Source organism: Leucoraja erinacea, chromosome 17, assembly GCF_028641065.1.
Source record: "Leucoraja erinacea ecotype New England chromosome 17, Leri_hhj_1, whole genome shotgun sequence".
In the NCBI taxonomy this organism is placed as follows: domain Eukaryota; kingdom Metazoa; phylum Chordata; class Chondrichthyes; order Rajiformes; family Rajidae; genus Leucoraja; species Leucoraja erinaceus.
In genome coordinates this window covers 5,077,497-5,103,658 of record NC_073393.1, presented here as the reverse complement: position 1 = coordinate 5,103,658, position 26,162 = coordinate 5,077,497, and the positions used below count along the sequence as shown (strand labels likewise).

Genomic DNA, 26,162 nt, shown 5'->3' with positions numbered 1-26,162 from the left:
CCAGTAAGTACAATTAGTATTCAGCCAATTGATAAAGTAAAAATAGTTTATTAAAGTGCCAACATTCGTAAATATGACCAGAACCATTATAAAATTGTAAATAAATAATCAGCCCAGTTCATTAAGTCATAGAAACACAGAAACATAGAAAATAGGTGCAGGAGTAGGCCATTTGGCCCTTCGAGCCAGCACCGCCATTCATTGTGATCATGGCTGATCATCCACAATCAGTAACCCGTGCCTGCCTTCTCCCCATATCCCCTGACTCCGCTAGCCCCTAGAGCCCTATCTAACTCTCTTTTCATCCAGTGAATTGGCCTCCACTGCCTTCTGTGGCAGAGTCCAGCAACAAAAGTTCAACGTTAACTTTTGAAGTATCTGGCTTGTCATCAAAACGTCAGTCTTGCTTCTGCTTTGGTCACCTCTTCAATCTCCTCAGCAGTCGCCTGATTTCCACCTAACCTGAAAGCAATAATAAAATCAATATATAATGCGCAAGTAAACTCTGTTTAACATTCAGCTTGGGTTGTACAATCATTTTGCTGCAACTTCCCGGCAGCGGGTAGAGCTGCTGCCCGCAGCACCAGAGACCCGGGTTCAATCCTGACCTCAGGTGCTACCTGGGTGGAGTCTGCACACTCTCTCTGTGACCCCGTGGGTTTCCTCCGGGTGCTCTGCCTTCCTCCCACATCCCAAAGACATGTAGGTTTGTGGCCCCTGTCAAATTGCCCCGAGTGGGGAGTGGGTGACAAAGTGGGATTACATAGAACTAGTGTGAATGGATGATCGATGGTTGACGTGGGCCGAAGGGACTGTGTCCATGCTGGATCTCTGAACAAAGCCATCCCTTTTCTTCAAAGTCCAACTCTTGTTTCTGTATCTTCTATAAGACACAGATTTAAGGGGAGAAGTTCAAAGAAGAAGCGGGGCAAGTTTTTATACAGAGTGTTATAGAGCCTAGGCTGGTGGTGGAGGCAGATACAAGAGTGGTGTTTAAGAGGCATTTAGATAAGCACATGCATAGGCAAGGAGTAAGAGATACGGATCACGTGCAGGCACAGGAGATTAGTGTATCTTAGCATCATGTTCTGCACAGACATTGTGGGCCGCATGGCCTGTTCCTGTGCTGTACTTTTCTATGTTGTCAGAATTTTATATGAACGGTCTTCCAACAGTACTTTGCTACCTGTACAAAACCTGGACCTTAATCAAACGTCGCCTATTTCCTTCGCTCCATAGATGCTGCTGCACCCGCTGAGTTTCTCCAGCATTTATGTGTACCTTAATATCATAGTTCAGTTCAGTTTTTATTTGTCATATGTAGGTTAACACAGGGTCAACGATACAATGAAATGTGTTAGACAAGACAACGGGTCACCTCAGCAATGATATTACAAGGATAAAATGAAGGTAAAAAAAGATAAGATAAAAGTGATCATAGGAGAATGGGAAAGTAAGCAGCAGGATATCCAGCAACAGACTGGTTCATAGAAACATAGAAAATAGGTGCAGGAGTAGGCCATTCGGCCCTTCGAGCCTGCACCGCCATTCAATATGATCATGGCTGATCATCCAATTCAGTATCCTGTACCTGCCTTCTCTCCATACCCCCTGATCCCTTTAGCCACAAGGGCCACATCTAACTCCCTCTTAAATATAGTCAATGAACTGTGGCCTCAACTACCTTCTGTGGCAGAGAATTCCAGAGATTCACCACTCTGTGTGAAAAATGTTTTTCTCATCTCGGTCCTAAAAGATTTCTCCTTGATCCTTCTTCCCTGTGGCTATCAAACTGTACAACTCCCCCCCCTTCTGTCATGGGGTAGACTGCCCCCCCCCCCCCCCCCCCCCCCCTCCCTCCCCACAACCTTCCCCCTCCCCCATAATCTTTGTACATCCCTAATCCTGGACTTTCCACTCATCACTTTAATTTTGTGGTTCATGTATCTTGTTGTGTTTTGTGACAGACCAAATTCCCTCCTGCGATTAATGAAGTTCTATCCTATCGTATTGTATCGAGAGATCCTTAAGGGGTTGGACAGGCTAGATGAAGGAAGATTGTTCCCGATGTTGGGGAAGTCCAGAACTAGGGGTCACAGTTTAAGAATAAGGGGGAAGTCTTTTAGGTCTGAGATGAGAAAAAAAAATTTACACAGAGAGTGGTGAATCTGAGGAATTCTCTGCCACAGAAAGTAGTTGAGGCCAGTTCATTGGCTATATTCAAGAGGGAGTTAGATGTGGCCCTTGTGGCTAAAGGGATAGAAACATAGAAACATAGAAATTAGGTGCAGGAGTAGGCCATTCGGCCCTTCGAGCCTGCACCGCCATTCAATATGATCATGGCTGATCATCCAACTCAGTATCCCGTACCTGCCTTCTCTCCATACTCCCTGATCCCCTTAGCCACAAGGGCCACATCTAACTCCCTCTTAAATATAGCCAATGAACTGGCCTCAACTACCCTCTGTGGCAGAGAGTTCCAGAGATTCACCACTCTCTGTGTGAAAACAGTTCTCCTCATCTCGGTTTTAAAGGATTTCCCCCTTATCCTTAAGCTGTGACCCCTTGTCCTGGACTTCCCCAACATCGGGAACAATCTTCCTGCATCTAGCCTGTCCAACCCCTTAAGAATTTTGTAAGTTTCTATAAGATCCCCTCTCAATCTCCTAAATTCTAGAGAGTATAAACCAAGTCTATCCAGTCTTTCTTCATAAGACAGTCCTGACATCCCAGGAATCAGTCTGGTGAACCTTCTCTGCACTCCCTCTATGGCAATAATGTCCTTCCTCAGATTTGGAGACCAAAACTGCACGCAATACTCCAGGTGTGGTCTCACCAAGACCCTGTACAACTGCAGTTGGGGTCAGGGGGTATGGAGAGAAGGCAGGTACGGGATACTGAGTTGGATGATCAGCCATGATCATATTGAATGGCAGTGCAGGCTCGAAGGGCCGAATGGCCTCCTCCTGCACCTACTGTCTATGTTTCTATGAGAGTGACGTGAAGAGACCATGCATGAAAAACTCACCAAATAGACGCAACGGTAACATTGTGCTTTAGCGCAGAAACAATGAATTCCATTCCTTTTTTGGTTATCTTATTATTAGACAACCTGTAGAGAGAAAGAAATAAATAAAAGGTCATGGTATAGCATTCACAAGTTATAGGAGTAGAATTAGGCCATTCGGCCCATCTAGCCTCCTCCGCCGTTCAATTATGGCTGATCTCTGCCTCCTCATCCCATTTTCTTGCCTTCTCCCCATAACCCTTGACACCCGTTCTAATCAATAATTTGTCTATCTCCGCCTTAAAAACATCCTCTGACTTGGCCTCCACAGCCCCTCTGTGGCAATGAGTTCCACAGATTAACTATCCTTCCCTTAACTTTCCTTCACATGCAACAACATTATCCTTGCAACTCAGGTAGCGCCTGGTATTATTTGCCCAAAATACTTTCGTCCAAGGTCAACCGTTGTGTAACAGATTTCAGTTGAAAGTTCTTGTCACTTTACCGAGGTACAGTGGCAAGCTTTTGTTGCATGCTATCCAGCCAGCAGAAAGACAAGACATGATTACAATTGAGCCATTTACAGTGTATAGATACATGATAAGGGAATAATGTTCAGTGCAAGAAAGCCCAGTCAAGGATAGTCCAAGAGTCCCAGATGAGGTTCATGGTAGTTCAGCACTGCTCTCTGGTTGTGGTAGGGTGATTCAGTTGCCTGATAACAGCTGGGAAGAAACTATCCCTGAATCTGGAGGTGTGCGTTTTCACGCTTCTGTACTTTTTGCCCGATGGGTGAGGGGAGAGGAGGGAGTGGCCGGGGTGCGACTCGTCCTTGCCAAGGCAGCGTGAGGTATAAATGGAGTCAATGGAAAGGAGGTTGGTTTGTGTGATGGTCTGGGCTGCGTCCACAATTCGCTGCAATTTCTGCGGTCTTGGATGGAGCTGTTCCCAAACCGTGCCTTATGCATCGTGATAAAATGTTTTCTGTGGCACATCTGCAGAAGGAAATTTGCTGACTATTGTTAGGGAGGAGTGTATTGCCTCTTCAATGACACATGCTGGATGGATTGAAAGATACAGAGTGAATAGAAACATAGAAACATAGAAATTAGGTGCAGGAGTAGGCCATTCGGCCCTTCGAGCCTGCACCGCCATTTAATATGATCATGGCTGATCATTTGCAGCCAGCCCTTCGGCCCACCCAGTCCATGCCGACCATCGATCACCCGTTCATGCTAGTTTTGTGTTATCCCACTTCCATTCCCTTCACACTCCGGGTTATTTAAAGAAGCCAATTTTAATCTGCTACTTTGTGATGCGGGAGGAAACCGGAGCACCATGAGGAAGCCCGCGCGGTCATGGGGAGAACGTGCAAACTCCACACAAACAGCACCCGAGGTCAGGATCAAACCCGGGTCTCTGGCGCTGGGAGGCAGCAGCTCAACCCGCTGCTCCACCGTGTACAGCAGTCAAATCACTCCCCCTCGATATTGCACTGTTCTTGAGGAATCGTACATTAGGCAACGTTTCAGTACGTACTTGAGAACCCTCAAGCTGGTGTTGTTCTGCAGTCCTTCTGCAAAATGCTGCACATCCTCATCAATTAAACTGTTCTCCTCAAGGCTGCAACAACAACAAAATACATAAAATAAAATCAATATCAAATCTTCATTTTTATTAACACTTTAAATCATTGAATCTAACAACATTGATTATAGCTTCAGGTTCAGGTTTATTGTTGTCACGTGTACTGAGGTACAGTGAAAAGCTTTGCTTTGCGTGCTAAACAGTCAGATTAGATAATGCTATACCTAGATACAATCAAGGCATACGCAAGTACAATAGGAAGAGCATTGGGGAAGAGGCTGAGTGCAGAATATAGTTCTCAGCATCGTGGCGCATCAGTTCTCTAGACATTAACGGCAGCACGGTGGCACAGCGGTAAAGTGGCTGCTTTATAGCGCGAGAAACACGGGTTCAATCCTGACAACGGGTGCTGTCTGTACGGAGTTTATACGTTCTCCCAGTGATCATGTGGGTTTTCTCCGAGATCTTCGGCTTCCTTCCACACTCCAAAGGCACACAGGTTTGTACGTTAAATGGCTCGGTATTAATGTGAATTGTCCCGAGTGTGTGTAAGAGCATTAGTGTGGCGGGGTGCTTGCTGGTCGGCTTGGACTCAATGGGCCAAAAGGCCTGTTTCTGCACTGTGTCTCTAACCTAAGCTCAAAATAGACTTAGAACTGAATCTTACTGAATTGTGTGCAAAAATAAAGAATTTCAATGTGCCTAGTACATGGATCAATAAAGTATTATCATCATAATAATCAAAAAATCCAGGACCATCATTGACCTGATGATGAATCTCACACCAGGCACCTCTGTTAATTAATCTCACCACAGTTCCTGCAGGGCAGTGTTCCTTTTCAACATGGAAGCCAAACCTCTGGCACCTCGACCACCGATGTTATTATCGACGAGGCTAGCGGTCAAAAGAGAGAACTTAACTGAACACAACAGGGTTTTGAAAAAGCACTGCATGCCAACCATTTGACTGTCAGCTTTGTTACCTCAGCCATATCAGACTAGTGTTATCTTCAAGGGCTTTAGCTAAGGCCGAGGCTCCTGCATCTCCGACCTTGTTTCCCCAAAGCCTGCGGAAATATCAAAGGAAAAGCTAATGAATCCTATTTAAATATTAGTACATAATCCGAGCAAATATAGTGAATGCTTTGAAATGACTCGGTTATTCTCTGAAGGAAACGGAAGTTATTTTAAGCTATAGTGATTAAAATAATTAAGGGGTTGGACAGGTTAGATGCAGGAAGATTGTTCCCGATGTTAGGGAAGTCCAGGACAAGGGGTCACAGCTTAAGGATAAGGGGGAAATCCTTTAAAACCGAGATGAGAAGAACTTTTTTTCACACAGAGAGTGGTGAATCTCTGGAACTCTCTGCCAAAGAGGGTAGTTCAGGCCAGTTCATTGGCTATATTTAAGAGGGAGTTAGGTGTGGCCCTTGTGGCTAAGGGGATCAGGGGGTATGGAGAGAAGGCAGGTACTGGATACTGAGCTGGATGATCAGCCATGATCATATTGAATGGCGGTGCAGGCTCGAAGGGCCGAATGGCCTACTCCTGCACCTAATTTCTATGTTTCTATAATAATAGATTTTATCATGTCGAGACCCTTATTTAGCATTTATGGGCTGTGGGGAGAAGGCAGGAGAATTGGGGTTGAGAGGGAAAGATGGATCAGCCATGATTGAAGGTAGACAAAAAAACTGGAGAAACTCCAGCGGGTGAGGCAGCATCTTTGGAGCAAAGGAATGGGTGGCGTTTCAGGTCGAGACCCTTCTTCAGACTGATGTGGGGGGTGGGTTTGGGGGGCTGTGGGAGAGCTGGGAAGGGGAGGGGAAGGGGGGAGAAAGTAAGGACTACCTGAAATTGGAGAAGTCAATGTTCATACCGCTGGGGTGTAAACTGCCCAAGCGAAATATGAGGTGCTGCTCCTCCAATTTGGGGTGGGACTCACTCTGGCTGTGGAGGAGGTCCAGGACAGAAAGGTCGGATTCAGAATGGGAGGGGGAGTTGAAGTGTTGAGCCACCGGGAGATCAGGTTGGTTATTGCGAACCGAGCGGAGGTGTTGGGCGAAGCGATCGCCAAGCCCGCGCTTGTTCTCACCGATGTAGAGCACCTGACACCTAGAGCAGCGGATGCAATCGATGAGGTTGGAGGAGGTGTAGGTGAACCTCTGCCTCACCTGGAACGACTGCTTGGGTCCTTGGATGGAGTCGAGGGTGGGGGGTAAAGGGACAAGTGTAGCATTTGCTGCGGTTGCAAGGGAAAGTGCCCGGGGAGGGGGCGGTTTGGGTGGGAAGGGACGAATTGATTAGCCATGATTGAATGGCGGAGCAGACGTGATGGGCTGAATGGGTTAATTCTGCTCCTACAGTATTACATGAACTTATGAGAACATGGATAGGTGCCTGGCACGCTGGGTTACTCACAAACACATGGCCCAATTTGCCCCTTCCGACCAAGATGCCCCATCTACACTAGTCCCACCTGCCTGTATTTGGCCCATAGCCCTCTGAACCTTTCCTATCCATGTACCTGTCCAAATGTTTGTCAGTTGCTGTTAGAGTTTCTGACTCTGGCAGCTTGTTCTGTACACTCATCACCCACTGAATGAAAAAGTTGCCACTCGAGTTCCTGTTTAATCTTCCCTCTCTCACCTACTTGAGCACTTTGTGTCTTTATTTTCACATCTCTGGAAAACGTGGACAGGCGATCTACCCGATGCGAATCCACCTGCTGTTTGTTCAACACTGTGTCTGATTTTATTCTGCATTGATTTAAAAAAATCCACAAACACTTAATAAGTGATCCCGTTTTCATTTTTGTAATTCCGTGACTTGATTTAGATTTTTTAATCTGTTGAAAAGAAAATGTATTTTTATAGTATGGGGACGGGCAGCACGGTGGCGCAGCGGGTTGAGCCGCTGCCTCTCAGCGCCAGAGACTCGGGTTCCATGCTGATCTCGGGGTCTGTCTGTGTGGAGTCTGCACCTTCTCCCTGTGACCGCCCGGGTTTCCTCCCCCCATCCCAAAGACGTTGGCAGGTTAATTGCCCGCTGTAAATTGCCCCAAGCGTCAGGTGAGTGGAGAATGAATAACCATATAGAGAATAAAGATGAATTGGATTAATGTAGGATTAGTGTAAAATGGGTGGGAGAGAGTCAGTGTGGACTCGAGAGTATCATTGAACTGAAGTCATGGTGGCACAGCGGTAGAGTTGCTGCCTTACAGCAAAATGCAGCGCCAGAGACCCGGGTTCGATCCCAACTACGGGTGCTGTCAGTATGGAGTTTGTACATTCTCCCCATCATCTGCGTGAGTTTTCTCCGAGATCTTCGGTTTCCTCCCACACTCCAAAGACGTACAGGTTTGTAGGTTAATTGGTTTGTTTAATTGGCTTGATAAAAATGTTAAATTGTCCAAGTTGTAAATATGCAGAGTACTGCCCTGCTGACTACAAGATTCAGAAGGTGCAGAATTGATGGGCCAAAGGGCCCCCATATCCTGCTGTTTCTTTCTGTCTATCTTGGAGCAAGATTAACTACCAAAAACAATAGAAATTCAGCATGGATTATTCCAATCATTTCATAAATTCATTCCGTAGGAGCTGAATTATGCCATTCTGCAACTTGCAACTACTGCTTGCAACTCTAATCGTACCTTAGTGCCATCGAGTCTACTCCACTATTCGAGCACCCGCAGGAAACCCACGAGCAGGCAGGGAAAACGTGCAAACTCTATACAGACAGCATTCAAGGTGAGGATTACGTACAGGATTGAACCCGGGACTCTGGCGCTGTGAGGCAGCGGGCTCTACCCGTTGCGCCACTGTGCTGCCCTTCGGGCTAGATAAATTAAGTTGCTTTCCATGTCAATATTATTTATTTAAGGTGCAAACTAATGAAAACACTTTATTCATAAGTTCCAGGAGCATCTCAGGAGAACATGGAAAGATGATGTTTCGAGTTGGAACCCTTCTTCAGAGGAAGGGTTCTGACCTGAAACGTCACAAAGCCATGTTCTCATAAGTTCATGTCATAGGAGCAGAATTAGGCCATTCGGCCCATCAAGTCTACTCCGCCATTCAATCATGGTTGATCTATCTTTCCCTCAAACACCCCATTCTCCAGCCTTCTAACCATAACCCCCCCAACATGACCCCCATAATCGAGAACATTTGTGAATGGAGCGTAACGTTTGGCGCAGCAACGTGCAAAAGGAGAAGAAAGAATTGAACAGAGACGGACCTACCCCAAGAACTGGATGGAGTTGTTTTGTTTCAAACCTTCTGCCAGTGCCACTGCTCCAGTGGCTGTTAGGTGGTTGTTACCCAGCCTAGGAAATGTTCAAGAATGAATGTGAAAGTTGAACCAACCGCCTGGCTGCCTGACTATAAACAAGTAGCTTCCAAGATGGAGCCCAGCCCAGACTACTATTTGCCCGCTAGCTACAGAAGCAGATCTACAGTCACATATTACAATCCCTCCACACTCTTAATTCTCTACTCCTACAGCAACATTTCTAAAGGACCTGTCCCACTTGCACAACCTTTTTTACTCGTGGACATTTTTCATCAGGCTAGAAAAAAATGCCCCGACCTACTTGATGCCACGAGTACCTACGACTCGCATCACGACCTGCTGCGACCTCGTGACGACCATGCTGCGAGTACGAGTCAAGGGCAAACTCGGCAGAGGTCGCGAATTAGGTCTTGAAAGTGGGACGGGCCCTTCACTTTAACTGTGATCTTCCCTTATCATGTGTCCACCCACTGTAAACGGCTCGATTGTAATCAGGCATTGTCTCTCCGCTGACCGGCTAGTACGCAACAAAAGCTTTTCGCTGTTCCTTGGTGCACGTGGCAACACCCTAAACCGAAACTGAAACTGAATATTGATTGTAGAAAAGAACTGCAGACGATGGTTTAAATTGAAGGTAAACACAAAATGCTGGAGTAACTCAGCGGGACAGGCAGCATCTCCGGAGAGAAGGAACGGGTGACCTTTCAGGTCGATACCCTTCTTCTGACCCTTCATCAGTCTGAAGAAGGGTCTCAACCTGAAACATCATCCATTCCTTCTCTCCGTAGATGCTGCCTGTCTTGCTGAGTTACTCCAGCTTTTGTGTCTACCTTCTGAATAATGATTTCTCTAACTTCAAGTAACCCTTGCTTTCCCCCTCTCTCGGTTTCTAGTGTTTCCAAACTATAATGATAATAATGGATGGGATTTATATAGCGCCTTTCTAGATACTCAAGGCACTTTACATCGCATTATTCATTCACTCCTCAGTCACACTCGGTGGTGGTGAGCCACTTCTGTAGCCACAGCTGCCCTGGGGCAGACTGAAGGAAGCGTGGCTGCTAATCTGCGCCTACGGCCCCTCCGACCACCACCAATCACTCACACACATTCACACACAATCACACACAGGCAAAGGTGGATGAAGTGTCTTGCCCAAGGACACAACGACAGTATGCACTCCAAGCGGGATTCGAACCGGCTACCTTCCGGTCGCCAGCCGAACACTTAGCCCATTGCGCCATCTGTCGCCCCTATGTATTTGTAGGGTTTGGAAGAATGCGCTGGAAGGCACCATCGTGTGCAGTTTAGACTTTAGACTCCAGAGAGACACCGCGGAAACAGGCCCTTCGGCCCACCAAGTCCATGGGAACGCCGACCAGCGATCACCCCGTACGCTAACACTATCCTACACACCCTAGGGACAATTTTACAACTTCACCCTAGCCAATTAACCTTAGAGTAGTAAAAAGGTACACTCAGCTACCTCAGGTCACTAAAATCCAAAACCAGATGATATACAACACGATAAGCTGTAGTAACTCAGCGGGTCAGGCAGCAATCTCTGGAGAGAAGGAATGGGTGACTTTCTTCTGGTTGAAGAAGGGTCTCGACCTGAAACGTCACCCATTCCTTCTCTCCAGAGATGCTCCGTGCCCCGCTGAGTTACTACAGCTTTTTGTGCCGATCTTCGTTTTTAACCAGCACCTGCACTTCCTTCCCGCACAAAATCTGAAGCCAGACCTACATTCAAACAGAATCTTGAAGAAACGCAGCCTCCAACCAAATTCAAATCCCTTTCCGAAACTACGCACAAGTCACATGGAGTCATACAGCGTGGAAACAGGCCCTTCAGCCCAACATACCCACACCAACCAACACTAGTCACACCTGCCCACATTTGTCCCATATTCCTTTAAACCTACCCTTCCTATGTACCTGTCCAAACATCTTTTAAATATTGCTGTAGTATCAGCCTCAACTATCTCTTCTGGCAGCTCGTTCCATACACCCACCACCCTCTGTGTGAAAATGTAACCCCTTAGGTTCCTATTAAATCTCTCCCCCCCCCCCCCCCCCCCCCCCCCCCCCCCCCAACCCCTCACCTTAAACCTATGTCCTCTGGTTCTTGATTCCCCTACTCTGGGTAAAAGCAAAGACCCTGCAGCGAGCAAGATAGTCCACTCGACGAAAAAGACGTAGTACAGTCATGGGCAGATTCATGGGTAATATTCGGCCCCATTTCCGTAACCGGCTTCCGTCTCCGCACCAAAGATCCCATCGTAGCGGAGCAAAGATACTAGTGCGGAGACGGAAGCCGGTTACGGAAACATCCTCGTAAAAATAAACGTTATTTGATAAAAATTTCTACTCATTTTCAGAATTTTAATTTATTAACACAAACTGTTCCCCCGCATTGTTGATGACACTGCGAGTCAGATCGGGTCGGGTCGGGTCCGGTTACGGAAATGGATGAAAAAAAGTCCCACGTTCCTCTCCGTTGCGTACTACACGTCAGCCCATTGCATTTAGCAGGAGTGGTCTATCACGCTCCGCTATAGGATCTTTGAGTAAAAGACTCATCTACCACATCCTGACCCCTACCCCAAATGTCAGGCTTAATTTGTTCGAGTACTTCCTTTGTTAAGTACCGCTCGCAATGCTAACCATACCTTAGTGCTAGAAAGTTATCCTTGTGTTTCAGAAGCCTCGCAAAATTCTCAGCGCAGTCATCGGTTAAATTGTTATGAAACAACCTAAAGAAATAAAGAATTTGAATGGCAAATCGAATAATATCCACTGAACTTCTAAATACCAGTTTCCTACAGAACACAACTTCCCATCTTCCCTCTTCCCATCAGAACTGCCCCCTCCATCGACTCCTTTAAGTCAAGACTTAAAACCCATCTCTACTTCCAAGCCTTGTCGTCCTCTGATTGAGGGCTATATGTATGTATTTATGTATGTACTTAATCTATGAACCACTGTTGTAATAATGTTAGTACCTCCACCAATGTAAAGCACTTTGGCCAACGAGAGTTATTTTTAAATGTGCTTTCGAAATAAAAGTGACTTGACTTGACTTAACTTGACAACCTATTCTGGTCAGGAAGTCATGCTGCAACATTATAGGACTTTGGGGCAGTCCACACTTGGAGTATTGTGTGCGGTTCTGGTCAACCCATTACAGGAAGGATGTAGAGAGGCTTTGGAGAGCTGTCTGGGTTAGAGGACATTAGCTTTACGGAGAAGTTGGGCTAACTTAAATTGTTTTCACGGGAGCGTCAGAGGCTGATAGAAGTATTAAAACATTATGAGAGGCACAGATAGGGTAGATAGTCAGAACCTTTTCTCCAGCGTGGAATGTTAAAGATTAGGATATATATAGCTCTAAGGTTGGAAGGACAAAGTTTAAAGGTGGTGTGTGGGCCAAATATTTTCTTATCCAGAGTGTGGTGGGTGCCTGGAACATGTAGCCAGGGGTAGTGGTGGAGGCAGATACAACAGTGGCATTTAAGATGCTTTTATTTTAGTTTAGTTTAGAGATACAGCGTGGAAACAGGCCCTTCGGCCCAACAAGTCCGCACCGACCAGCGATCCCCACACATTAACACTTTCATAGAAACATAGAAAATAGGTGCAGGAGGAGGCCATTTGGCCCTTCGAGCCTGTACCACCATTCATTGTGATTATGGCTGATCCCACAGAAATGTAAAATTGGCCCTAGTGTGTGTGGGATCAGCCATGATCACATTGAATGGTGGTGCTGGCTCGAAGGGCCAAATGGCCTCCTCCTGCACCTATTGTCTATTGTGTAGGAAGTAACTGCAGACGATGCTGGTTTAAACCGAAGATAGACACAAAATGCTGGAGTGACTCAGTGGGACACTCTGGAGAGAAAGAATGGGTGACGTTTCGGGTCGAGACCCTTCGTCAGACTGACAGGTTTCGATCCGAAACGTCACCCATTCCTTCTCTCCACAGATGCTGCCCGTCCCACTGAATTACTCCAGCACTTTGTGTCTATCTTCACTGATTCCATTGTTGATTTCTGGCAGTTGTGGATGCCAGCCCAACTATGACAGAGACAAGCAGGAATCTCGTTCTTACGCCATCTTTTGTAAGTTGCTGCACCCGAGAGCTTGTTCGACCAGTGTGGCAGCTCCCCGATCACAAATGTTATTTGCCCGGAGGCTGTAAAATATAAAAATAAACTTGGTTGCACGATATACTTTGCACAAATAGAAAGAGACTTTGCAAAATATTCTTTTCAACACTGTGCCCCAATTTTGTGATTTAAGTAGTTTTCTATCATGGTAATATTTGCAATGTATTGTAATCTCACCGCAAATTGGAGGAGCAGCATCTCATATTTCGCTTGGGTCGTTTGCACCCCAGCGGTATGAACATTGACCTCCAATTTCAGGTAGTCCCTGCTTTCTCCCTCCTTCCCATCCCCTTCCCAGCTCTCCCACAGTCCACTGTCTCCGCATCTTCCTTTCTCTCCCCCCCCCCCCACATCAGCCTGAAGAAGGGTCTCAACCCCGAAATGTCACCAATTCCTTCTCTCCGTACATGCTGCCTCACCCGCTGAGTTTCCGCAGCTTTTTTTGTCTACTTTCTAAGTATTGTAATATTCTGTAATAAAATGGTTTCTTTTGGTAATTTATCAGTTCGTAAGTGATAAGACCAGAACTTACAAAATTCTTAAGGGGTTGGACAGGCTAGATGCAGGAAGATTGTTCCCGATGTTGGGGAAGTCCAGAACAAGGGGTCATAGTTTAAGGATAAGGGGGAAATCTTTTAGGACCGAGATGAGGAAAACTTTTTTCACACAGAGAGTGGTGAATCTCTGGGATTCTCTACCGCAGAAGGTAGTTGAGGCCACAGTTCATTGGCTATATTTAAGAGGGAGTTAGATGTGGCCCTTGTGGCTAAAGGGATCAGGGGGTATGGAGAGAAGGCAGGAACAGGATACTGAGTTGGATGATCAGCCATGATCATATTGAATGACGGTGCAGGCTCGAAGGGCCGAATGGCCTACTCCTGCACCTAATTTCTATGTTTCTAATAATTAGGCCATTCGGCCCATCAAGTTTACTCCGCCATTCAATCATGGCTGATCTCCCTCTCTTCCCTCTAACCCCATACTCCTGCCTTCTCTCCATAATCCCTGACACCCGGACTAATCACTCTTGAACTTATAATTTATTTTAGAGATACAGCACGGGAAACAGGCCCTTCGGCCCACCGTGTCTACACCGACCGGTGATCCCCGCACACTAACACTGTCCTACACACAGCCAGGGACAATGTACATTTTTACCGAAGCCAATTAACCTGTACGTCGGTGGAGTGTGGGAGGAAACCGGAGAAAACCCACACGGTCACAGGGCAAACGTGCAAACTCCGTACAGACAGCACCCGTAGTCAGGGTGGAACCACGGTCTCTGTTGCTGTGAGGCAGCAACTCTACCGCTGCGCCACCGTGCCGCCCGAATGTCACAGGAGCACGTTAACATTTATTTATATTAATATCGTCAACTCTAGTTTTCAACTGGAAGCACTCTTGGCTTGGGCAGTCTGCACCCTAGCGGCATAAACATTGAATTCACCAATTTCCGGTAGCCCTTGCGGTCTCCTCCCCTTCTCAGCTCTCCCCTCAGCCCACGGGCTCTTCCTCTTCCTTTCTTCTCCCCGTCCCGTTGCCTATTTTCCTTCGCTCCATAGATGCTGCTGCACCCACTGTGTTTCTCCAGCATTGTCTACCTTGGAAGCACTTACTAGATGGACTGGCAGTTTCCCAGGCAAGGCAGGAGCTGTTCAATGCCGATATCGCCGACTGAGTTGTAATCCAATTGTAATCCGACGGGATTTTTCAAGTGTCTCAGAACGTAGGCCAGGGCAGTGCACTCCAATGGTCCTATCCCACAATAGGTCAGCTTCAGGTGATCCACCTCCAGGTTGCTCACGGCCTGCTTGGCCAAATCATCATCCTGCATTTCATAAATGCATTTGATCCACCACACAAACTCAGGCAAGGCATGCATGCTCTTTTTCTCATCCCTGACGGCTGGCGGTATGGACAGGAAGTGCTTCTCGATGCCCTTTGCCATGTAGCCCTTTACCAGTTTGGACTTCTTCGACTGCCTCGGGCTGCCTGAGAATTTGTGCATCAGGTGTTTGTGTCGGCCGGACAGGAGCCCGGAGACAAAGCTCGCTGTGATGTGGAGATTAGACTTCTCTGCGTCCCTGAACATCGCTTTGCACCTTCTGTCCGTTTGCAGGCCGCACCGGAGGCAACTGAGTGAGAACCTCTCGATGCGAGCTGCGGACTTCAGACAAGTCGACGTTTCCTTCTCCCTGGCTCTGAACAAAGAGGAGAGGGCCGACTCCCCGACATCCTCGCTGGATGCGATGTGAAGAGCAGCGAAGAAACACTGGATGGTGATGTGAAGAAACTCATAGTTCCTATTTCTGGTGGCGGCCCGGACACGGGAGAAACTGCGGCTCTGGACGAGAAACCCCATGGAGATGTCTTCTTCCGATATCTGAGCCTCCTGCAGTTGCGAAGCTGAAAAGACATAGTTGCAGGAGAGCAGGCCGTCCATGGCCAACTTGCCGAGATGGAAGATGGTGCTGATGTGAGCGGGGAGGATATCGTCTCCTACTTGTGCGTGATGCGTACAATGCAAGAGGGCGTGATCCAGGACGAGCAGGTAGATGTCGGTCATGGTCTGAGCTGGAGCCTCGCCGCCCTGCATCAGCTGCTCATGGCACTTTGACACGATCCAACAGAAGAAGGGGACGTGGCAGAGGCCGTGGACGGCGGGGTTGGCCTCCACGAAATGCAGGATGTGCTCCGCGTCCGAGCCGCTGCCGCCGCCGTGGCGCCTCCTGATGAACGCCTGGATCCCCTCGCGCGAGAACCCCTTCAGGGCGAACTCCTTGCGCAGGTACTTCCTCAGCGCAGCGTTGACCGCGTTGGGCCGGCTGCTCACCACCTTCCTCGTGTTCTTCAGCAGGTTCCCCTGAAGGAGGTTGGAGATGAGGTTGAGGGCAGGGGCGGGCTTGGTGGGAGAACAGTGCTTCACCTGCTCCGTGAACTGCAACTTCAGCTCGTCAAACCCATCCAGGGTGAACAGAACCTCCTCGGGGTGATCCAGGATATATTGGAACACCTCGTCCTGATGATGGTCTGGCCAACAACAGTATTCAAACAGTAACATCTTGAGCGAGACTTGCCCGTCAATGAAGTTTAACCTTCGGCAGCTGAACGCAAACACAAATGTGAACTCCTGGAAGTGCTGCCTCATGGCCCACAGCTGTTGCAGTCGCTGCAGCAAGGTGCTTTTCCCACTTCCGGCATCCCCCACGATTAACACCACATCTGCGTCTCTATTGAACACTCCCTCCGATCCAAAGATGTCGTGCAGCCCGACTGAAGACAGCAGGCGGCCCCCCCCGGAGGTCGTGTCAGTCGTTTCCAAGGTACAGTTGACGTAAACATCCTCCAGGCACATGTTTTCAGTCCCCGCGTAGTTAGTCAGAAACCGCGACTGGGCGGCGAGCGTGGAGCTCAACTTCTCCTGATACTTTAACCGTGCGTTATCTGAAAAAAAGATAAGTCTTCGTTATGAATGGCAGGAAGTCAACTGCAACCTTTGAATTATCTTGGTGCATCACTGTGCCAAAGTGTAACCAGCACCAGCCATAGATTCAGTTTTAAACCCCTGTCCCACGGTACGAGTTCATTCCAAGGATTCTCCCCGAGTTTGCCCTGATTCGAACTCGTAGATTTACGGTAATGGCCGCTCGTCGGTACTCGGGGCTCTCGTGGACATTTTTCATCATGTTGAAAAATCTTCACGAGTCTTCCCGTGCTTACCTGCGTTAGTGAGTCTTCCCGAGTGCCTGCCGTTACTGTTACGAGCCGCTAAGAGACGTCCCCGAGCTCTGACGTACCCGCTACGTTAATTCTCCGTGCTTACCACGAGTTTGATTTGATTTTAACTCGGGAGAGCTCTTGGAATGAACTCGTAGTGGGACAGGGCTATTACACCAGCGTTTTGTATCTATAATAGGAGCAGAATGAGGCGGGCCAGCTCAAGAGTTTTGGCCCGCGCCCCCCAGACTTATTAGATGAAGCCATGAAGATAAAGGCTGAATCAGCAAATCTAATATCATACTTATATAATATTATATTGAATATAGAAATACCTACAACAGATAATATTAGAAGAGACTGGGAACAAGAACTAGCTATAAAAATGTCAAAAGAGAGCTGGGATAAACACTTATTATATGTGCATAAATGCTCGATCAACGTACGACATACTCTAATCCAATATAAAACATTACATAGACTATATTATTCAAAAACTAAAATAAATAAACTCTTCCCCAATGTCTCACCCATTTGTGATAAATGTCAGGTACAAGAAGCTAACATAGCACACTCTTTTGTTTTCTGTATAAAAATCCAAAAATTCTGGAACGAAATATTTGAAATCTTCACAAAATTATTTAAAACCTAACTACTACCCAGAGTAGAATGGATCATTTTTGGAATATCGGAAGGTAACCCAGAATTAAATATGTTTCAAAAGAACTTACTTAATTATGGGCTAATAATGGGAAAAAAGCTTATACTTAAATTTTGGAAAAATGCTCCAATACCAACAACAAAAATGTGGATTTCAAACATGTTCGAAACACTACACTTGGAAGAGATGAGACTCCTCCTAGCAGCCAAAGCAGATCACTTCCAAAAGACGTGGTCTGCATTTATGGAACTATTACAAGCATAAGGTGCAATAATAAGTTAAAATATAAAGGCTACCAGGACCTGGTAACGGGGGGGTATAAAATAAATTTTTAATAAAAACACGGTTGGTATATCCCTTTTTTGCGGAGTTTTGTGTTACAATAGAGCGATTGTTTTTCCTTCTTTTTTTTCTTTTCTTTCTAGGGTCTTATTTCTTTTCTTTACTTCCTTCTCTAATTCCTTCCCTAAGGGGTTCTCTTCTCCCAACACTTTCCTGCACCTTCACGATTCTTGCTTACTTTCCTTACTGCTTTTATTTCTATCTTTTTTAAAGCTCAAAAAATGAAGTGGTACAACATAATGTAATAAGATATATGCGATGTATTAATGTGATTTACTGTACTGCTAATAAAAATAAAATAAAAAAAAAAAGAAAAGAAAAAAAGAGTTTTGGCCCGCGCGACATGGTCCAGCACCCCATCCAACTCCTGAACCGATGATTGTCCATGAGAAGGAGGGGTGGTGGTGTTGGCGGCAAGCGAAGGTCCGAAGATCAGACGGCTGGCCGGGCTGTCGACCGACGGGCTCAAGGGCGAGGCGCTGCTGCTGCACTCCATGGGCTGCTCCGACCCAACAGTCCCCTCGACCCGAGTAGTAGCGGTCAAATACGTGATAAGGGCGGTCCCGTATGGGACAAACCAATTTAGCCCCATATACGGGATGTCCCGGCTAATACGGGACAGTTGGCAACCCTAACGAGGGGCGATCTTGTAGACGTGTACAAAATCATGAGAGGAATAGATCGGGCAGACGCACAGAGTCTCTTGCCCAGAGTAGGGGGAATCGAGGACCAGAGGTTGAAGGTGAGGGGGGGGGGGGGGGACAGATGTCATGGGAACCTGAGGGGTAACCTTATCACACAAAGTGTGGCTGGTTTGTAGAACGAGCTGCCGGAGGAGTGGAGGCAGGGGCTATCGCAACATTTAAGAAACGTTTAGACCAGTGCACGGAAAGGACAGGTTTTGTGGGATATGGGCCGAACACAGGCAGGTGGGACTCGTGTAGGTGGGACATGTTGGGCCGAAGGGCCAGTTTCCACGGTGTATCACTATGACTACATGCAACGGACCAAAACAATGACATTCTTACTTGCCACCACGATAGGGCTGATAGTTTGTGAGTTTACTTATCACCTTCACAAAATCACCTTTAGACAACGTTGCAGTACTGATAATAAATCACTTAGAACAATATTTCTTACCGAGCACAGACTTGATGGGCGAGGGTTCGGATTCAATATATTCTAGGAGGACCCGAGCTGCATCGTCCCCCTTTCCTTTAGTGAGATCTAGAAGCTTCCGTGCCTAACAATGAAATATTAATCACAACAAAAATAGTGTGTTATGAAATGGCAGGAACGGATCAGCCCATCTACATCAGCGGCCCAGATTCCAATTAATGTATTGCAGCAGAAATGATGACAACTCATTTTAACTACAACTTCCTCCGAGTCCGAACACACATAGTGGGCTGGCACGGTGGCGCAGCTGGTAGAGTTGCTGCCTTACAGCGCCAGAGACCCGGGCTCGATCCCGACTACGAGTGTTGTCTGTACGGCGTTTGTACGTTCTCCCCGTGGGTTTTCTCCGGGTGCTCCGGTTTCCTACCGACACTCCAAGGTTCATTGGCTTCGGTAAATATCGTAAATTGGCCATAGTGTGTGTAGGGTAGTTTATGCCCTTGTCCCACTTAGGAAGCCTGAACGGAAACCTCTGGAGACTTTGCGCCCCACCCAAGGTTTTCGTGCGGTTCCCGGAGGTTGCAGGTAGTGGAAGCAGGTAGGGAGACTGACAAAAACCTCCGGGAACCTCCGGAAACATTGACCTACGGCATCACTTCCTGGTTCGGGAGCTGCAAGGCGTACGAACGGCACCAACTAGACAGGATTGTGAAGACCGCCAGCAGGATTATTGGTGCTCCACTCCCTTTCCTGCTGGACTTATACAGGAAGAGATGTATCAGCAGAGCCATCTCCATCATCAAAGACCCCTACCACCCATCGCATGACATTTTCTCCATCCTGCCATCTGGGAAGAGGTACAGGAGCATTAGCTGCAAAACCAGCAGGATGCTCCTCAGCTTCTTCCCGCAGGCTATAAGACTGCTAAATGGACTTTGCCCCCTGCCAAAGTATCGCGCACCAACCACCAACCTGGACACACTGCAGCAGAGCCACTGTTGTGCCGCTGCCGATCGGAACGCCTGTTAAATGTTTAGTAGAGTGTTAAATTTGTTCATGATATATGGTTGAGCAACGTTTTTTTGTTTCCTCTGGGTATGTGAATACTCAGGAAATGACAATAAAGATATACAATACAATACAATACAACCGCACGGAAACCTTGGGTGGGGCGCAAAGTCTCCAGAGGTTTCCGTTCAGGTTTCCTAAGTGGGACGGGGCATTAGTGAGCGGGGATCGCTGGTCGGCGCAGACTCTGTGGGCTGAAGGGCCTGTTTCCGCGCTGTATCTCTAAACTAAACTAAAGATGAATGAACTTTCCCGACAAAGTCAGAGACTGAACCAAACTATCAATGACAAAACTGCAACAATATCTAGATACAACTGACTAAATAGTTTTAAAACAATACATGACTATAATTCTATCAAATATGATACATAAGCTGTTTCAAGGCAAAGGATGTGTTTTTTTTTGTGTTCATTGTAGAGCCAGACAAACTGATGTGAATACTGAGCGAGATACAGCACGGAAACAGGCCCTTCGGCCCACCAAGTCTGCGCCAACCATCAAACTCCCTTGATAGTAAACTAACATTATTTGCAATTCATTCTCTCCCCCAATTCTCTCCCTCACCTGCACTCTCGAGTCAATTTTACAGAGGCCAATTTACCTACAAACCCGCACATCTTTGGGATGTGGGAGGAAACCGGAACACCCGGAGGAAACCCACGCGGTCACGGGGAGAACGTGCAAACTCCGCACATTCGGCCCTTCGAGCCAGTACCGCCATTCAATGTGATCATGGCTGATCATCCCCAATCAGTGTCCCGTTCCTGCCTTCTCCCCATATCCCCTATTTTTAAGAGCCCTATCTAGCTCTCTCTTGAAAGCATCCAGAGAACCGGCCTCCACCACCCTCTAAGGCAGAGAATTCCACAGACTCACCACTCTCTGTGAGAAAAAGTGTTTCCTCGTCTCCGTTCTAAATGGCTTACTCCTTATTCTTAAACTGCTGCCCCTGGTTCTGGACACCCCCGACATTGGGAACATGTTTCCTGCCTCTAGTGTGTCCAAGCATTTAGCAATCTTATATGTTTCAATGAGATATCCTCTCATCCTTCTAAACTCCAGAGTGTACAAGCCCAGCTGCTCCATTCTCTCAGCATATGACAGTCCCGCCATCCCAGGAATTAACCTTGTAAACCTACGCTGCACTCCCCCAATAGCACAAATTATGCTGCAATCCCATAATAGCAAGAATAAAGCCCCTGTCCCACTTAGGAAACCTGAACAGAAACCTCTGGAGACTTTGCGCCCCACCCAAGGTTTCCGTGCGGTTCCGGAGGTTGCAGGTGGTTGCCAGAGGTTGTAGGTAGTGGAAGCAGGTAGGGAGACTGACAAAAACCTCCGGGAACCGCACGGAAACCTTGGGTGGGTCGCAAAGTTTCCAGAGGTTTCCGTTCAGGTTTCCTAAGTGGGACAGGGGCATTACACTGCACTCCCTCAATAGCAAGGGTCCTCGTACCTGTTGGGACGGAGTATATATCGGCAGTTGAATCTCATCGCACTCGTATTGTGTAAAGTGGCCGCAGCCATGCAGTAGCAGCAATGCAGCAGCGGTGCGCCCATGCAGCCTCCGCACCACGGAGGGTCTGCATCGCTGCAGGGTCCGGGCCGACTGCGTTGCTGCCGCGCTTCTGTCCGTCTCGTCCGGCGGTTCATAGTCCTTCAGTTCGATACCCAGGAACTGGGATCTGGGAAAGACTTGTCTCCACACGAGGATGAAGAGCTCGCATGCTCTCGCCCCTTTGCACATCACCATGTCCAGCAGGGCGCGGCTGGAACTATATAGCTGCCCCGGCGACCTGACCGTTTCATATTCCTCCCAGTTCAGAAGGTCCCAGGCTAGCAGGTGATCGAGGATTGTCTCAAAGTTTTCCACGGAGCCTCCTCCAAGAACGGTGATGAATTGGTATCTTTCTGCGTTCAGTAGCTGGTCGGCGCTCATTCCCACACTGCCCATGCATTGGGGCGTTTTAAGGTGAGGGGATAATCTGCCAGGACCAAGAAATAGATCAATCATTAAGTTTTACACCTCCGCTCAGTCCGCCTAAACCTACACGATCTCCCGGTTGCTCAACATTTTAACTCCCCCTCCCATTCCCACACTGACCCTTCTGTCCTGGGCCTCCTCCACTGTCAAAGTGAGGCCCAGAGCACATTGGATGAACAGCACCTCATATTTCACTTGGGCAGCTTACACTCCAGCGGTATGAATACCGATTTCTCTAACTTCAAGTAACCTTTGTTTTCCCTCTCTCTCCCCCCCCCCCCCCCCCCCACATTCCTAGTTTTCCGACTGTCCTCCTGATTATATTTTTATCTTTGTATACTTCGTTGTCACCTTCCGCTGGCTAACAATGATCTATTCTACATCGTCCTTGAACCTCATCCCCTTTGATATCTCGTTTTCACACCTTACACTTCCATATCTCCGTGTCTCCCTCTCCCCTGACTCTCAGTCTGAAGAAGGGTCTCGATCCGAAACGTCACACATTCCTTCCCTCCAGAGATGCTGCCTGTCCCGCTGAGTTACTCCAGCATTTTGTACCTATCTTTGGTGTAAACCAGGGTCTGCAGTTCCTCCCCACACATGAAGGTTTATATGCTGTGTCTATATTTTAGTTTAGTTTAAAGACACACCATGGAAACAGGCCTAACCAATACTAACAATTCTTCAAGGTTCCCCACAGCACATACCTCACAGAACAGACCTCCACACAAATTATAGGCGAATGGTATGTTAGTTTTCATAGCAAAAGGATTTGACTATAGGAGCAGGGAGGTTCTACTGCAGTTGTACAGGGTCTTGGTGAGACCACACCTGGAGTATTGCGTACAGTTTTGGTCTCCAAATCTGAGGAAGGACATTATTGCCATAGAGGAGTGCAGAGAAGGTTCACCAGACTGATTCCTGGGATGTCAGGACTGTCTTATGAAGAAAGACTGGATAGACTTGGTTTATACTCTCTAGAATTTAGGAGATTGAGAGGGGATCTTATAGAAACTTACAAAATTCTTAAGGAGTTGGACAGGTTAGATGCAGGAAGATTGCTCCCGATGTTGTGGAAGTCCAGGACAAGGTGTCACAGCTTAAGGATAAGGGGGAAATCCTGTAAAACCGAGATGAGAAGAACTTGTTTCACACAGAGAGTGGTGAATCTCTGGAACTCTCTGCCACAGAGGGTAGTCGAGGCCAGTTCATTGGCTATATTTAAGAGGGAGTTAGATGTGGCCCTTGTGGCTAAGGGGATCAGAGGGTATGGAGAGAAGGCAGGTACAGGATACTGAGTTGGATGATCAGCCATGATCATATTGAATGGCGGTGCAGGCTCGAAGGGCCGAATGGCCTCTACTCCTGCACCTAATTTTCTATGTTTCTATAGCTTTAGATTCCAGCTACTGACTTAGTTAAAATTCAAGAGTCAGGCGTGTTTTATTGTTTTATATCCCGAAATGGAACAATGCTGCTCTTGCAGCAGCATAACAGATATGTAAAAAAACGTACTCTTTTAGTTTATTTTAGATTAGTTTAGTTTAGTTAATTTAGTTTAGTGATACAGCATGGAAACTCATTCGGCCCACCGAGTCCATGCCAACCATCAAGCACTGGCTCATACTAGATCTGCGTTATCCCACTCTCTCGCCAACTCCCAACATACTAGGGGCAATTTCACAGAGGGCCAATTAACCTACAAACCCACACGTCTTTGGGATGTGTGGGAAACCGGAGCACCCGGAGGAAACCCAGGGAGAACGTGCAAACTCCACACACAGAGACAGCACCCAAGGTCAGGATCGGACTCGGGTCAGCAACTCTATCAGCTGCGACACCGTGTCGCCCAAAATAGAGAGTATCTGGGAAAAAAACGCAATGATGCAGCTGCACTTTCTCAATCAGCATTCAAAGAAATAGCTTATCATGACAAAAACGTCACGTTATATCACAGACCAAACTAATGGCTGCAACATTTAGTCTTCAGCATATAAAGGGAAGTGAAGAAAGAGAATGGCATGTTGGCCTTCATAGCAAGAGGTTTCTGTTCAGGTTTCTGTTCAGGACTGTTCAAGTGGGACAGGGGGCTGTATTCTTGCTATTATGGGATTGCAGCATAATTCTTGCTATTGAGGGAGTGCAGCGTAGGTTTACAAGGTTAATTCCCGGGATGGCGGGACTGTCATATGCTGAGAGAGTGGAGCGGCTGGGCTTGTATGCTTTGGAATTTAGAAGGATGAGAGGGCGGTGGAGGCCGGTTCTCTGGATACCTTCAAGAAAGAGCTAGATAGGGCTCTTGAAGATAGCAGAGTCAGGGGATATGGGGAGAAGGCAGGAACGGGGTACTGATTGTGGATGATTAGCCATGATCACATTGAATGGCAGTGCTGGCTTGAAGGGCTGAATGGCCTAGTCCTGCACCCGTTGTCTATTGTCTATTAAGTGGCACGTGCCTTCCTCATTAGACTTACATAACAATGTCATGTGTCATTTTATGAATTCCAAAGGCCTGTCACAAGGCTTGGTGGAATGGACCTAATGTGAAAGATTTACTATTGTAATAAATGATGAGAAGGCTCTGTTTACAGACCAACGTTAAAGTGAAACCCTTGTAAATCGCTCAGGCTCATCTCACGGGGCATCTTGGTCGCCATGGATGAGTTGGGCTGAAGGGCCTGTTTCCGTGCTGTATCACTGTGGGCGGCACAATGGCGCAGCGGGAGAGTTGCTGCTTTACAGCGCCAGAGACCCGGGTTCGAACCTGACTATGGCTGCTATCTGTACGGAGTTTGGACGTTCTCCATGTGACTGCGTGGGTTTTCTCCGGGTGCTCTGGTTTCATCCCACACTCCAAAGATGTGCGGGTTTGTAGGTTAATTGGTTTTGGTAAATATATATATACAAATACATATATATATATATATATATATATATATACATATACATATACATATATATATATATACACATATACATATATATACATATACATATATACACACATATACATATATAAATTTGCGGTCACGTGAGGGAGGGATCTACGCTCATTTGACCTTTGGTGAAATCACCCTATATATAGATGAAAGAACTGCAGATGCTGGTTTACAGCCATAAACAGTACAGACAGCATCCCTGGAGAGAAGAAATGGGTGACGCTTCGAGTAGAGACCCTTCAAAGGGTCTCGACATGAAACGTCACCCATCCCTCCTCTCCAGAGATGCTGCCTGCATGTCCCGCTGAGTTACTCCAGCATTTTGTGTCCGCCTTCTAACTTATATTTTCCTCTTTCTCGGTTTTGGCGGTGGGGTTTTGACCTGAAATAGTTACTGTTTCTCATTGACGTTTCTCACTGGTGTTGCCTGACCTGCAGAATGCTCCCCCCCCCCCCCCGCCCTTGAATTAACTAATGCCTAGGGACACACACACTCACTGAGCGAGGGCTATATGTATGTAGTTTGTTTGTTATACTATTCTTATACCAATTGTTACTATTCTTATACCAATTGTAAAGAACTTTGGCCAACGAGAGTCGTTTTTTAAATGTGCTATATAAATAAATGTGACTTGACTTGACACACACACACACATACACACATACACACATACAATTACCAGACGTTCAGAATATTTCTATCCTGGAAGGAACTGTAGATGCTGGAAAATCGAAGGTAGTCAAAAGTGCTGGAGAAACTCAGCGGGTGCAGCAGCATCTATGGAGCGAAGGAGATAGGCAACGTTTCGTTCTCCTTCGCTCCATAGATGCTGCTGCACCCGCTGAGTTTCTCCAGCACTTTTATCAGACATTCAGAATACACTTCCAGTTGCAGACAGAATTAAAACAGCAAACGTAAATATTCCATAAAGTCCTGAAGGGTCGAGATATCCCAAGGAATGGAGGAAACTACAGGTTCGGGGAGGATGAGGACACATAAGTTTGCATTGAATCACAGAGAGAGTTGATCATTGGAAACAGCGAGGGTCAACAATGTGTTGGAGTCAGGGCAGGCAAAGTCTTTGGTGGGAAGATGTTTTTTTTAAGATAGAAGAGCGCTGGAGGGTGGCCTGGACTGTGTTGCGGGTAGAAGGCGTGCGGATTGCTGTAGGGACAGGAGTGTTTAGCAGAAGGCGAAGGTTTTTGACTTACCCTGCGCTTGTTCCCTGGCGCTGTGGGGAGGACGGGGAAAGCCCGGCGCTTGCACCGCTCACAC

General features: G+C 47.2%; 1 protein-coding gene across 2 annotated transcripts; it reads right to left on the bottom strand.

Moving 5' to 3' along the window:
• Nucleotides 1-38: 38 nt before the first annotated feature.
• Nucleotides 39-26,162, bottom strand: nod2 (nucleotide-binding oligomerization domain containing 2). Of its 2 annotated transcripts, XM_055648416.1 has the most exons (12): nt 26,099-26,162; nt 21,420-21,948; nt 18,916-19,018; nt 14,672-16,499; nt 12,998-13,081; nt 11,560-11,643; nt 8,838-8,921; nt 5,578-5,661; nt 5,406-5,489; nt 4,547-4,630; nt 3,029-3,112; nt 39-462 (listed from the first exon to the last, which is right to left on the bottom strand). In XM_055648416.1, the coding sequence occupies exons 2-12, from the start codon at nt 21,915-21,917 to the stop codon at nt 390-392; spliced, it is 3,090 nt and encodes a 1,029-aa protein (XP_055504391.1). In that variant the 5' UTR covers nt 21,918-21,948; nt 26,099-26,162; the 3' UTR covers nt 39-389. The 2 variants fall into 2 exon arrangements, with proteins under 2 accessions (XP_055504391.1, XP_055504392.1); XM_055648417.1 differs by lacking the exon at nt 5,406-5,489.